Genomic DNA, 14,334 nt, shown 5'->3' on the forward strand with positions numbered 1-14,334 from the left:
ACTCTCTTTCCCAGCAAAATCTTTTTGTGTCTCATTGGCTCTGGGTGGGTCACATGCTCACCATTGAACCAATCACTGTAACTGGGAGGATGTGATACAAAGATGTTCAAAGGCAGCCTCCAGCCCTGGGGTTGCCTGTTAGACCCCTCACCTCTGATTGATGACTGCTCTCCATAGGCAACATGGACCCCAAACTCATGGGGTAGAAAGTGGGGCTCAGGCTGGCAAATTAGCCCAACCCTCTACTGTGAAGATGAGAAGACTGAGGCCCAAGTGGTAAAGGAACCCAATGCCACAGAGGTGGATGGTTTCAGTCTGCTCTTCCCTCCCCCAGAAGGCCCCTGTAACTGAGCCTCTGCAATCTTTCCTTTGGCCCCCTGAAGTACTTATTAGGCCACACTGTGCCCTGCAGCCCAACACCAGGTTTTGGGCCTCTTTCCATAGCTTCTGAGAGCTGGGATTCTGAGAGTGGAGATGAACAAGGGGTGGGGAATTGAGCTGGGGCACTCCATCCCAGCAGGGAAGAGCTCTCTCTTCTGTTTGTCTTAGCTAATGCAGCTGCTTCCTATCTACTCCAGGGGATGCTGTGAGAAAGACTTTCAGTTCCATGCCTCAGCCACAGCTGTCCTCTCTGGCCCTGAGGTAGGGCTGTGATCTGGAACAATCAAGATCCCCCATAAGGAAACCTCTCCCAATATTCTTATTCTATCTCTGCTGAGGTTGGAGAAGAAAAAGAATGGTTTCTCACTCAAGAAGGGCCAAGGACAGCATTTTGGGTACAGGAGATTTGGGTTTTAGTGCTGACTCTATTTCCTGACATTGTGATCTAGAGCAAGTCACTTTACCTCTCTGAGGTGTGGTTTACCTCATCTGTAGAATGGAGATATGCCTTCCTCACAGAGCGGAGAGAGTTTAAGAGCTAATACATATTGCGCTGGGAGTGTGGTAGGCCGTAGGAAAGGTGGGGTTTGAGTCCTAGAGTCTTTGCTTTCAAAGGAGGGATCCACCAGGTATTGAGCAATTGCTCAGGACCTATGCTATGTTTCCACAGCTTGGGGCACAAAAGAAAGCTCTGTACCATCAGGCTTGGCAGAGGCAATTAATGTACCGGAAACAGAGACCACTGTGTGGCAGATAGGGGGCAGCTGCACCGTGCTGCCATAGACCAGAGAGCACACAGTATCCTGGAGGTCAGGGAAGGCTTCCTGGAAAGGCAGCCTGAAGGGCACACCTCAGAGCCCAGGGCCTAGCTTAATACCTGACACTAAGGAGGCACGCACTAACCATTTGTTGAATGAATGAATGAATGACTTAGGCACTGTGAAGGCCATCTTTTCCTTTGGACTTTCTGAAACCGGTTCCCGCATTTAGACCTCTATGGTCATTTCCCAGAACAAAGCTGGGAAGGGAGGGGGAGGAGAGGGAGAGTAGGATAGAGGAACTGGCAAAGAGGGGACTGGCATACTGGGAACTGGGTATTTATTTATTTTGATCGGGGTTAGGGGTCTTTGCTGAGTCAAGAAAGAAGTTTTATTTTTATTTGTAACGAAGTTCCCAAGGTGATAGGGTGCTGATCCTGGCTTTTCGGACAGGCTGCTCCTGGGTGGCCATTGACACATCTCATGTCTTGGACAAAATATCACTTGTCCGTCCTTGTCCTTGTCCTAAGGAATGAATGTCTTCAGACACAGAAACCAGAAGATCCAAGGAAGAGGCTGTTGGCTGAAATTTGGCCCCACTTTTGGCTTCTGGGAGAGTCTGCACGTGTAGTGTGGGCAGGACTAGCTGTTGCCAGGGTCCCACCAAGCTGGCTCAATTCCTCTGGCCTTCTCCCTGAAATGAGACCACAGTTCCCAGAGGCCTGCCTCACAGGAGAGGGAGATTCTGCGTTCTGGATTCCCGGACCCCCAACATCAGAGTCTGTCCCCTCATCAGAGCAGGCGTTGGGGCACGTGTCCAGGTTTGGCTTCGGAGGCTATGACCACTTTGAGCACACTGGCAGCAATTTGGGAACTGCTTTAGCTCGTTTTCAAAGTGGAGCTGGAAGGGCCAGTGAGGCTGCTCTGTGGTTTCCTACAGGATTGAAGTGAAAGCTGCAAGTCCCATTGATAAGTGAATCCTAAAAATCGCTTTGCAAAGTACTCCTAGATGGTCAAACAGAGGCATGTAGGTGGCAGAGGAGGAGGCCCTGCTCTTTGTGAGGTTTCAGTTGGTAGAATCCTATGGAGAAAATCTGCACACCTGTGTGTCAGAGAAGACAGGAAACCCACTTACATCATCAAGAGAAAAAACTCAGCTGTTAACCTGGGCAAGCTCAGTAGGAACGGGGCAGGTGAGGCCATCTACCTGCATATGCAGCCACCCAGATGATATGTGCTCATATTGCTTAAGTAAGAGGAAAACAGGTCCTTGTTTTCCCCACTTCTCACATGAGGAACTCCAAGGACATGATGGGGCCGCAAGTGAAATCAGCCCTGGAGGGGTCATTTGACTTCCCAAGGCTTCCTCAAAAACCAGGGTTTGAACTCTTAACAACTCTGTATCAGAGTCTGTGACATATTTTCTTCTACTCTCTCACTTACTCATTCATTTATTCATCTATTCAAGAAATTCTGGCAGATGAATTATATGCTCGCCCTGCCATCAAGGAGCCCACTGTTTAGAACATGATTCTTAATAAGTGTGTCTGAGAAAGGGGAAAAGGGGGGGTTGAGGGGATAGTGTGCCCAATGGGGGGGCCTCGTCAGAGTTCACTGGAGGACAATTCACACTTCTGTACCCTGGAGATTTATGCTCTGTTAGTTAATAGAAATTTGCCATATGGTTTAGGGGGACTGGCTAGCAAAAAGGCTGAGAACTGTTCATGCAGTAAACAGATGATTACAAGACAAGGCGGAGAGCCATGAGACAGGGGAGAACATGGACCTGTCAGAGTCCAGAAGAGTGGCATCAGAAGAGGGAGTCAGGGCAGGCTTCCTGGTGGAAGTGACATTTGAACACAGTACTAAAGGATGAACAAGAGTTGGCCACGGAATTCCCAGACAAGAGAGTCCACATGAAGGTTCAGAGCCTCAACTAGCACATGCTGAAATAAGGACAAATAATGCCTAAGTAGTCCATGATCAGGCATAAACTGTCCTCTCTAAGTAATTTTTCAGGACACCAAAGAGACTCTTTTTTTCCTTTAACAATTCCATCATTTATTATGCAAGTAAGTCATGCTCACTGTGGGGGAGAAAATGAAAAAATACAGATATAAATATTTAAAAGGTGTTAAATTGATTTTATTCATAATTCCACTTTTAGATGACCACTTTTAACATTTGGGTTTTCACCTTCTGGACTTCCCTCCCTAATAGACAGCCATAATCTATATCTATTTCACGTAAAAATATATATAATTTTGAAATGAAAATACAGTCATGCCACCTGTTTTTCCCCCCAATTAATATATTATGAACAAAAGTGATTATGTCTAAAGTGTCAAACTATGCATTTTAACCATCTTGGATAGAAATGTTCTGAAATAGAACTTGCTCCCCTGTCTTTTCAGGGAGCCAATATCAGAGCTTTGCTTCATTCATGACCACCATTTGGGCTGGGCTATAAACTGGGGTTGAACTCAGTTGACAAGGAAGGTGTCAGAGAGTATGTGCCAAGCTGAGAGCTTGTATCTGCTCTTTAGAATGTGGCTGCTTCCTTCCTGCAGTCAGTTGTCCCTTCTCGCTGCTTTTAGGGGCTGGCAAAGCAGAAAACCAAGCCTGTAAAGTGCATGGGAAGGAGTATACCTAGGTTGTAAGTGAAGGCCTGTGTGACATGAAGCAAAGTGATGTTTGTCAATCAATATTCTTTCTCAGAGGCGAGTAAAAGAACATTTTATAAGTATCTACTATGTGCTGGATACATGCTTTATTTTATTTAAATCTCCTAACAACCCTTTGAGAAAAGTATCTTAACCCCATCTTCCAAATGACAGCCTGCTCCCAGAGAACATGCATTGCTTTGTCAAGGGTCATGGAGCTGTAAGGGCCAGAGCTATGCTGGAACCTGGTCTATTTCACTCCCAAACCCCTGCTATTTTCACCGTACCATATCTCACGCTTGCTACCAAATCTTATGCTGCGTTTGGAGTGATCACATTGTCAGAGGCGCGGCCACTGGAATGGTGAGATGCTTCTGTGTGGAGCAGAGCTTGGTCTCCCCCATAATTTTTCATGATCTCAGCACTGAACAGTAACTGCTCTCATTAGATGGCACCAGTACTCCCTTGCCTGCCACACTCTGTCTTCCATAAGAAGGGGCAGGACAGTCCAACTTATGTGTTAGAGAGTCTTCTCTGGCATCTTGTAGAGAGTGGCTGGAAAGGGCCAGACCAGGGGGAAAGAGAAAAAGGGGGTTGTTGCAGTGACACGGGTCACCCAGATCCATGGCATGTGTGGTGGCCAGGGGAAGCAGGGAAGCAATCAAAGGCATGTCTAAACTAGGACTGACTAAACTTGGAATCTAATTGATTGTGGGGGCGATGGAGAGGGAGGAGCCATGATAACTTCCGGGTTTTTAGTCTGAGTACCATTCACCAGGGTACAGGAGGAGTGGGCTTGGGAGAAGGCAGGGCTGGGAGAGGAAGATATGATGGATCTTGTTTGGGACATGGTACACCTAAGGAGCATTGTGCAAAGGTAACTGGCAATCAAATCTCTGTAATTCTGCTATTGGGGGGTGATATTAAAGTCCTGTGCATTCCTTCTGCACCCTAGCAGGGGTGAGGAGCCGAGCCCAGGACGGAGCTCAGTGGTGAGCTGCTAATTGTTTAACGGCTGGCTCTCTTGGACGAAAAGCCTTGATATGGAGCATTTACTGATTTGCTGATTTTGGTGGCACCATGATCAATTTCAGCTACTAACTCCACATCACTGAATGTGAAGTTGGAAAGAGATGCACAGTAGCACATCATTATATAGTGTCCCACCCCCCCCGGATACGATAGAACTAAATCATCTCAAGAGTATAGATAACAATAGGATGCAGCAAAATAATTAGGATGTGATTTTTGTGGGTGTTTATTTCCTTTGTTTTCAGTGTAATTTAATTGTAACTTAATTCTTAATTAGAAATAATCACGCCTTGGATAAACCTCATTGGCTACAATACTTCCACTGCACAAAGCTGTAATTCAATTTTTAATGATGTCTGTGTTTAACAACCAGCTCACAAAATTCTTGACAATTAGCACACCACTGGAGAAGCTCCAAGAAAGTACAAGTTGGAAGAGCTATAAATCTACCTCCTTGTCAGACAGGCTGAGGGACTCCCCAGGATCACACATCTGGGAGGGCAGAGTCAGGCCCAGGACCTAGGAGGAGGCTCTTGGTCCTCTATGCTTCCTAATGGCCCCTCAGTGCCCTGGTCAGCCACACAGACCCGGGGAAAACCGTGTGGTCCTTGACCCCAGGACGATGATTCATGTCACCCTGGAGTTAGTGACTCAGGGAAGAGGCTGCCGGGCGGCCTGGAACAAAGAGAACCAGGCAAGATTTATTTCTGCTAGCAGCTAAATGGGAGGCTCAGATACTTTTCTGCTGTTCCCAGTGCCTTTGAACTGCCTCCGATTGAGCAATTGCACATATTTCCAAGAAAAGAAATTTTTTTCAAGTGGACTTATTTTTAAAAAAGAATTGCTGAAGTGAACAAGCTGGGGAGGAAACCTGGGGAGATGTTTTGGCTGACTTCCTGTCATGGCTGGGGGGTAGGCTGGGCTGGAGGGAGGTCTGGCCCTGGCTTCACCATTTTTCAGGGGACCTAGAACCTGATCCCAGGAATTTCAGGGTTTCACCAGCCCTCTTTCTCCAAAATGGCACCCAAAGTCCAAGGAGCTTCCCGAGTACCAAGGAGGGTGAGCTCATGCCTGATATCATCCGCCCACTTGACATGATGTCCACCATGCTTTCTGTGAGTCGTTGAGTCAGTAAGTCACCTCTGAATCAGCCTTCTCATGGCACCGTCAAGTCTGGCAACTCTGCTGCTAGCTACACAGAAATGATTGTACCATGTGCCCCCTGCTCTCACCCACCTACCCCCCTGGGATGCAACGAGTCTTGTGAGGCTGTCTGAAGGCCTTGTCTATCAGGTCATTACAAACAACCATTTCCTCTCTTTGGGGTCTTTTCGTCAGGGTTCTGTCTGGGAAAAGGGACCCAAGACCTCTCTGCTCTTAGAGTTCAGGACTTTCCCCCCACCTCTCCCGGCGACCAGGGCACAGGCTCTTTTCTAGTGCCTCACCAGAGTCCATACTCTCATTGCTTCTACATGGCCTCTCCTGTCTGCCCCTTGCCCCATAATCTTTTACCAGTCCTGGGGGTGGGGGGGACACTTACCCTTACTTAGGATGCTTTTCCCAAATTTCTTTTCTGTACCCTAAGCCCTCTCCATTTCGCTAAGGGATAGCCTTTCACTACATAGAACACAGAGACAGACTCCCTTTTCTCTACAGCCTGCTGCTACACCCCTCCCCGAGGCAATGAGCACAGAATGGCCTCCCTGTTTGTGTGAGGGGAAAGGCAATAGGGGGAAAGGAAGTGTGAGGGGAAGGGAGGGGTCAGTTACTATTTTAGCTATCTCAGGTGTCCCCTACTCCAGCCCCCTGTTGAGCATAGTAGGTGCGGACTCTTGCACTCTTCTTATTGGGGCTGGCTCAGCCTCTCCTCCTGGAGGTGGTCTGGCACTGGTCTGAGCAGAAGTTGGTTCACTCCTAGGGCTGGAATGGGTTCTGAATCAGGGGAGGAAGGTACTCCCAGCCAACAGAACCTATAAGAAATCCTCAGGTCTGGAGAGCATGGCTAGAGGGTGCAGACCCCAGGGGGTGTTGGGAAGTGATCAAGACCAGCCTCCCTCAAGTACTGCCAGATGGCAGCCCCTGTGGTCCCAGTCTCTGGACCAGAGGGATTGTGTTGAAGACAAGAAGGCATTGGGAAATCCCTTCCGGCCCCTCATCTTCCCCGCTCTGTTACTTCTTTCTTCTGCCCTTCTGTACTCCACCCTTGCTCCCCTGGGACTGACCACAGCACAGATCTAGGGCTGACCACAGCACAGACCTGGGACAACCACAGAACAGATCTGAGATGACCAGAGCACAGATCAATGGCTGACCACAACACAGACCTGGGACTCACCACAGCATAGATCTGGGATGACCACAGTACTGTACCCTCTCCCTCTAACCCTACTGTCTGCCACCACTGGCTGCCCAACAGCAGAGTAAATGTCAGAGTGCATAGCCCCTGATGGGTTTAATTCCAATGATGTCTGATGGCTTGTTATCTACTTGTTTGTACAGAGAAGTCCTGGCCAGGCCAGGAATGTATCTCCTTTACCTGCAAGAGATAAAGCTGGAATTCTGCTATCCAGGATGAATGGCAGACTGTCCGGGCCTGGTTGGATTTTGATGATGCCATGGCTCAGAGAACTCAGCTGCCCTTTTCAAAGAGTGGGAAAGGAACTCATTGTGCACATACTATGTGCCAGCATCTTGCATGTATTCCCTAAAGTTAATCCTTACAACAACCCTAAAAGGGGCTCCATTTTAGAGATGAAGAAACAAAGGCCAGGGGAGACTAATCCAGCAGGGAAGAGACAGAAGAGAATTAGAACCTAATCTTCCAAGTTCCAAAGCCCTCTTGTAGCATTCCAAGGTTAGGAAGCAGGATGGTGTTCTCCTGAGTTGAGCCCTGCTCAGGCTTGCTTGTCGGATCTAGGACCCGGCTCTGCAGCTGGCCAGGCCCAGGGACCCACAGAAGTGCCTTTCAGCACTTTGACCTGATCTCTGATGTCCCAGATTTTCCAAGTGTGTCCAGGACTGCCCTGGGGCGAGATTGGGGACCAGGGAGCCCCCTCTCTCTCCCATGAGAGTGACCACAAGGAGGAGGAAGATTGGGAGGAACTGCCAAAGGATGCCTGCTTTCACAGCATGGACACGTTTGTTTATCATTTACCAAAAGCAACCCCTTCAAAATTAGAGGCAGAAAGCTGATGTCTGTAGCAGGGCCTGGGGAATAGGGGTTCTGGGACCTTCTCTGACGGCCCCTCACTCACAAGTATGGTTTTGATTAAGTCTTTGCCCCTGTCTGGGCCTGTAAGAGGGGAGCAAGAGGCAGGACCAGGTGACTGGTCCTCATTGTCATCCTCCGAATTTGCAGAGGGACTGAGAGAGATGTGTGTGCAGTCACCCCAAACAATTCCCTTCATCAAATTCTTCATCTAGAGATAGACCAGTGGTATTAATAGCAACCTAATCTCTTTCAAATTCTTTGTGTTGCTAAAATGAAAGCAAAAATTCAAAGCTGGAAGAACAAAAAAACTCCCTTCTGAGAATTCTGAGTCACTCCAGAAAGGTCAGTGGAGTCTGGGTTAACCCGTTTTTTTCCCAGAAGGGCCTCTGGCTCTTCCCCGGACACCCAAAGATTAACAAAGAAAATGTGAGAGCCACTCAGCTTGTAGACTGTGCTCCTGGGACACTGTGGTTTTCTCTGGGCTGGTCACAAGGCTTTGGGAGAGCCATCCTTGGGGCCATTGTAAAGGCCACTGCTTGCCAAGACCACCATCTGTGAGCCCGTGGGCTTGACCAGTTGGGGACTGGGGAATCAGACAGACCTCATGGGTTTTGTGACTTTGGGTAAGTTTTCAGGGCTCTGTTTCTTCATTTGTAAAATGGGCCTAATAATGTTAATAATAATAGTACTTATCAGGTTTCTGTAAAGGCCCTTGCTGAATCATGAGCCCTGATGATGCTCGCAGGGACACGGGCAACCCCCACAGGGGGTTGGAGGATGGAGGTATTCTGTCAACTGTGGATGGGCATGCCTATGTTTGAATGGCCACTCCATCAGAGCAGGCCTCTCCTGCCCTCTCCCCATAGCCCACAGGGGGCAGAGCCTATGCAGCTGATCTAACAAGCATGGGACTTTCTGGGGTGAAAGTTTCTAAGGCAAACAAATGGACAGTTGTATGAATGGAGGAGTCAGAAGGCATGTGAATGAATGGGTAGCCTGAGAGACAGATGGATAGGTGAATGGGTGGATTTGTCACCCTGGGCGTCCTGCAACCTCAGACTGTGGGCCCACACTTTTGCCCTCATAAGGCCCCTGCCTGACAAGCTGCTGCTTGCTCTGCCCTGCCCCCACCCACCCATGGCCCCACTGGGAATGCACATTCCAGTTCTTTGTGGGGCAGGTTCCTATGTTGGGTTCTACTGTACTTTAGCGGAACTCCAGGTGGAGGAGGCGGAGGAGAGGAGGGGGGAGATGATGGGTTTGGGGTCAGACCAGGCTGTTTCATAATCCTTGGCCTGGTGCTTATTAGCTATGGGATCTCAAGCAAGTTACTGAAACTCTCTGATCGTTATTTCCTTAATATGTAAAATGGAAATAATAAAACCCATTTCACAGGGGTTAAGCAAATTAGCACTTGTAATATACCTAGCATAGCATTTGACACTCAGTAGGCAAACTAGAAATATATAATAAATGAGAGAATGAAGAAAAATATACTAGTTTGCTTTCTTTCATGAGCATGGCCAAGGGTAGATAAAATATTTCAATATGGATTAGAGACTTTTGGCCTTGTCCAGTACACAAATGATTGGAGAGTTATCCCAGCAGAGACTTAGATAATTTGCACCAGGTACAAATGTTACTGGACCCAGTTAAGTTGTTTCCGTCCTTTGCACCTCAGTTTTCCTTCCTGTAAAATGGGCCAAACTATACAGTTAAGCACTGGCCAGGGACAGAATGAGTAGAATCCGAAGAGCTGACTGGCTCTTGACAATGACCCATCTAACCCTTTACTGACCAGGCTAAAGAGGTAGTTATAAGGGCCCTGAAAATGGGTTAAAGAAGGAACGGCTCAGAGACCAAACATTACTAAATATTTTTTCCTTTTATGGGTTGGTGCTCTAGATCGCCACTTCCTGCAGATTATATTCCTAACTTTGCTGTGATGGATGCAGGGTCCGTGTGCCCACAAGCTCCAGCAGAACCCAGATGTCACCCTGGGGGAAGGACTCTGCTGTTACCTTGCTATTTTAAGCAGGGAGTTTATAATAATGGATGGGAGAGCAAGCAAATGGGGCAGGAGCAGCGTGGGAATGACCTCGGCAGGCGGGGCGGCTGGGGCTCCCCCTGAGGAGCTCGGGGTTCTGTCTTGTCAAGTGTGGGACCACAGCCAGTCTCCACTCTGTTTTGTGCTACAGCAGCTGACATCTCTTAGTGCTTGTCTCACTTAATTCGTTTCTGTTTTGCTTTGCTTTCTGACTGAGGGACTGACTTAAGGTCTTTCTTGAGCAGGAGGTGGAAGGAAGAAAGTGGAGGGTCAGAAAATGAGATATTTTTTTATGTGACTTTGGGATACCATGATCCCAGAATCCTATGAGATGGGACAATTACATTTGTGGTTTGTTGTGACTAGGAAGAGTCCAGGATTTCAACAACTCTCAGGGTTGAAAATGGCCCCTGGAGTGGGTTAGGAATCTTATGACCATTGCCCCAGCCTTTGCTGGAACTCTCCCAGGAATGGGGAGTTCATTACCTTAAAGAGTAGCCTGTTTCATCTCAGATAGTCCCAACCACTAGACAGGATTCCTTTGCCTTGATCTGACCTTTCATTCATTGGTCATGCTTTTATCCTTTGGGGACAATACAATTATAGGAATGACTTTCAAATAGCTGAGAAGCGATTTTATTTTTCCCTGCACCTTCTCTTTTCCAGGCTAAAGATCTTTAGTTCTTTAAAGACAAATTCTTTCTTCCTGCATATTGCTTTCCCCTTTTTGGAACACGTCCCAATTTGTCTGAATCCTTCTTACCACTCAGAGTGCAATACACTTTGTGTAGATTAAGGTGGAAAGGAAAGTAGAACTGTCACCACTCATGTTTTGGGAACCATATTACTATTAAGACAGGCTGGACCTGCACATACATCCATCATCACTTAAGAGGTTTCTAGGGAAGTGCACCAAATTTCTTGGTAGAACTGGGGTTTGTGGATACTCTTTTACTACTGTCAACCTTGTGACCATATACTTTGTCCAGCACCACTGATGTCACTGCTGTTGAAATCCAAGTAAAGGTGACAGAAATTAATCACAGAGCCAATCTTTGGGTAAATCTGATGCTCATGTCATCCATATAGTGACTGGTTGGGATGCAAGGCATAGTATGCCCTGGCCCTATAGCTCTCATTCTCAAGAGACAGGGTGAATCTGTCCAGTAGGGATTCTCCCTTCCTGTCTCACCTTTCCCTCTAGCTATTCTGTTCAGAGAAATTTCACTCAGCATTTCAGTATTCATGGCTCAGCTCAAACACCATTTCTAACATGGAATCTAGTCTAAAACTATACCTCACCTGTCCCAGTTTCCATAGTTGGGGATCCTTTTCTGAGATCCTGCCACTTCTCACTTTTGAAGTCTTAACAGTTATACTGTTTTCATACTGCCTCCCACCACTAGACTCTGCTCCTTGAGGGCCAAGACCACATCTTCGTCATCTTTCAGTCACCAGCACCTAGCAGAGGGCCTGGTAGGGCACATATAAAGTCAGTGTGGTGAATGAATGAATGATTTGGTTCATGGATTGCCTACTTGAGATGAGATTTCTTGAGTTGACCAACAGAGGTCACCCCAATTGTTTGAGAGCTGAATGGGCTACCTTTCCACTGCAGAGACTGACAAAAGTCAAGATGGTGGTCTCATTGACCACCATCATGGCTAAAGTTCTCTAGTTCTTTAAATATAAATCAACAAGCATTTTTTGATGAATCTTCTAGTTATCCATGATGAATCAGACCCTTTGATTCCTTGGGGAGCTCAGTCAAAGGTGTGTGTGTTGGGTGGGAGGATCTGTCAGAGTTGTGGCTGATGTCAGATCTGAGCCTGCCCACAGCCCTCTGGCTCCAGGCTCTCAGGCCTTTCCTGTGGGACCAGAAGAATATCTAGTCTCATGGGAGGTGGTGGGGCTTTCTGACTTCCTCCTAGTCTCCTGCAGTTATCACCTTACGTAGGACCTAGGACATAGTAGGTACTCAGTGTTCTTTGTTTCTCTGGTGTGTGTCCCAGTAGCCCCTGGCTGTGGCTGAGGTCAGGGTCTGCATCCGGTGGCTTTCATCGGCTGACTAGCAGAGCAGCAACTTCAGGGAATCTCTGAAGTTGTAGAACTATGCTGGTTGCTGGTTCTGCAGGTCCCTGAAGGCTTCTCCCACCCCTTTAGGAAAGGGGACCGGGAGAAATGTAGTGGGGGAAGAGGCTGGGTAGAAGCTTTTGGACTCTGGCCAAGCTTCCTGGGCTGCAGACCTCCATGCAGGTGGCTTCTGTGAGCACCTCCTCTGCGCTTGGTGCTCTATATCATTTGTCCTTAGAACATTCCTGCATGGGAGGCATTCTTATCTCTGTTCCTCTGATAAGGAAAGTGAGGCTCAGAGATAAAGCCAACACTCAAGGCCATGTAGCCAGTGAATGGCAGAGTGGGGACTCAAATCCAGATATAAGATTCCAAGGCCTGTGTTCTTTCTATCTTGTTATCCTGCCTCTGCAGATTGAAACCTCATATTACTGGCCTTTTCTAAGAGGAAGCAGAGGAGCCAGGCCCATTGGTTCAGGTCTGTTGGAGAGATCACAGTCCTAAACAACATGAAAGAACAGTTACTAGTTACGAGTAACAATAATTAGTAGTTACAAGTTAGTATAAGTAGTTACAAATTAGTAGTTGTAAGTAAACCCTAAGAAATTTAATTGTTTGTATAACTGGCTAGTCCAGAAAGAATTCAGGCTTCAGATGAACTTTGATCAGGGATCCACCTTCTTTTTTCCTGCAAGTGTCTTGGCTCTACTCCCCCCTCTATGTATGTCAGTTTTATCCTCAGTTTGGACTTCCAAACAGAAACAAAATGGCATCGGTAACATTGGGTCTTACATCTGTGTACTCTACCACCCAGAGCAAGATAAAGCACCTGGGTTCCAGAACACTGCAGTGTGCTCGTTGGTTTACACTGGACCTATTTTCTATCCCTGAGCCAATCACTGTGGTGAGACAAGTGAGATTATGCTGACTGGGTCGATCCCAGCTGGGCCTCAAGGCTGCTACACCATGAGACAGGATAAGCCTGGCTTCTGGGGAAGCAATGAAAGGTTGCTCGTGGTGGGCACTGCAGAAAGTACACGAGATCCACCCTGGCTGAGCCTCTAGAATCACAGGCCCACTGAGGGTTGTCCTCAAGTGAGAGAGCCCCATAATGAGGGTCAGAAATGCTGTTGAAGGACATGAGGTTAGCCACGCTGTAGAAAGTCAAGAAACATCCTCCTCTTCCTCAACCCGGGCAAGGAAGGCTGTGTGGTAGAGTGAAAAGGGCCCTGGCCTCAAAATCAGGAAGATCTGGATTCAAATGCTTGGTTGTTTGTATGATTTTGGCAAATAGCTGCCACTCTCTGAAGCCATTCTCTCTTCTATAAATGTGAATATTAATGCCTGCATCAGAGGTCATCATGCGGATTAAATTAGGTGATGTTGGAAATGATCCTAGGATGGTGCCTGGCACATAGTAGGTGCTTAATAAATGATACACAGATAAAAATCTGATCCCAATGGAGTGTCCTCCATTAGCTATGACTCTGAGGAGTTTGAAGCACTTTTCTCCCTTCTGGGATAGCTGTGTTTACTCTAAGGACCAAATTAGATGGAAAATCTCTAAGGTCATCTCTGACTTTGTAAACAGAGAAAATGAACAGGAGGAAATGCAATTCCAAATGCCCTTTCCTAGCCTAGTCCAACCTCTGGTGTTGATGCAAACTCAAGCAGGCTTTTTCTGCAGCTCATGGCTCCTGGAAATGGAACCCAGTCTGGGTCAGGGATGGGAGTGGATTTGACTTGTCCTTTTGGCGTCTCCTCAGCCTGCGGAGCCCAGGCCTCTTGGAGCATCTTTGGGGCTGACGCTGCGGAGGTTCCGGGCACACGTGGCCACTCTCGCCAGGAGGCTGCCATGCCCCACATTCCCGAGGACGAGGAGCCCCCTGGAGAGCCACAGGCAGCCCAGAGCCCCACCGGCCAAGTAAGTGCCCCCTCCTTGCCTGCAGTTAGCCTGGCCAGGGCCAAGCCAAGTGCCCTGGGCTGGTGCCACATCTCTAAGCCTGGCCAGAGGGTTTGCTGACAGCTTGTGCAGGCTGCAGTGGGCACCTGGGGAAGGTGTGTGGCTGCCACAATGAGGAATAAATACCCAGAGTCCATTTGAATTGCCCGAGTCCCCCACTCCCCCCATATATCCCGAGACAGGAGACTCCTAGGCTATGTCTGACT

General features: G+C 47.9%; 2 protein-coding genes and 1 pseudogene across 7 annotated transcripts in view; 1 reads left to right on the forward strand and 2 right to left on the reverse strand.

Annotated features, from left to right (window-relative positions):
• The window catches only part of LOC123786575 (uncharacterized), a 211,407-nt gene that overhangs the window by 67,006 nt on the left and 130,067 nt on the right, over positions 1–14,334 (reverse strand). The gene's annotated exons all lie outside the window — the stretch shown is intronic.
• IRAG1 (inositol 1,4,5-triphosphate receptor associated 1) overlaps positions 1–14,334 on the forward strand; it is a 129,976-nt gene that overhangs the window by 34,282 nt on the left and 81,360 nt on the right. For 5 of the 6 annotated variants that reach the window (XM_045788856.2, XM_087868037.1, XM_087868038.1 and 2 more), the window contains exon 2: positions 13,932–14,089. In XM_045788856.2, coding sequence (XP_045644812.2) covers positions 13,932–14,089 — 158 coding nt within the window. Of the gene's footprint in view, positions 1–13,876; positions 14,090–14,334 lie in introns of those variants that run through there. The other variant, XM_045788855.2, reaches the window with a different exon arrangement.
• LOC123786585 (U4 spliceosomal RNA) lies at positions 5,086–5,168 on the reverse strand (annotated as a pseudogene).

Source organism: Ursus americanus, chromosome 16, assembly GCF_024610735.1.
Source record: "Ursus americanus isolate L20-20 chromosome 16, mUrsAme1.1.p, whole genome shotgun sequence".
Taxonomy (NCBI): domain Eukaryota; kingdom Metazoa; phylum Chordata; class Mammalia; order Carnivora; family Ursidae; genus Ursus; species Ursus americanus.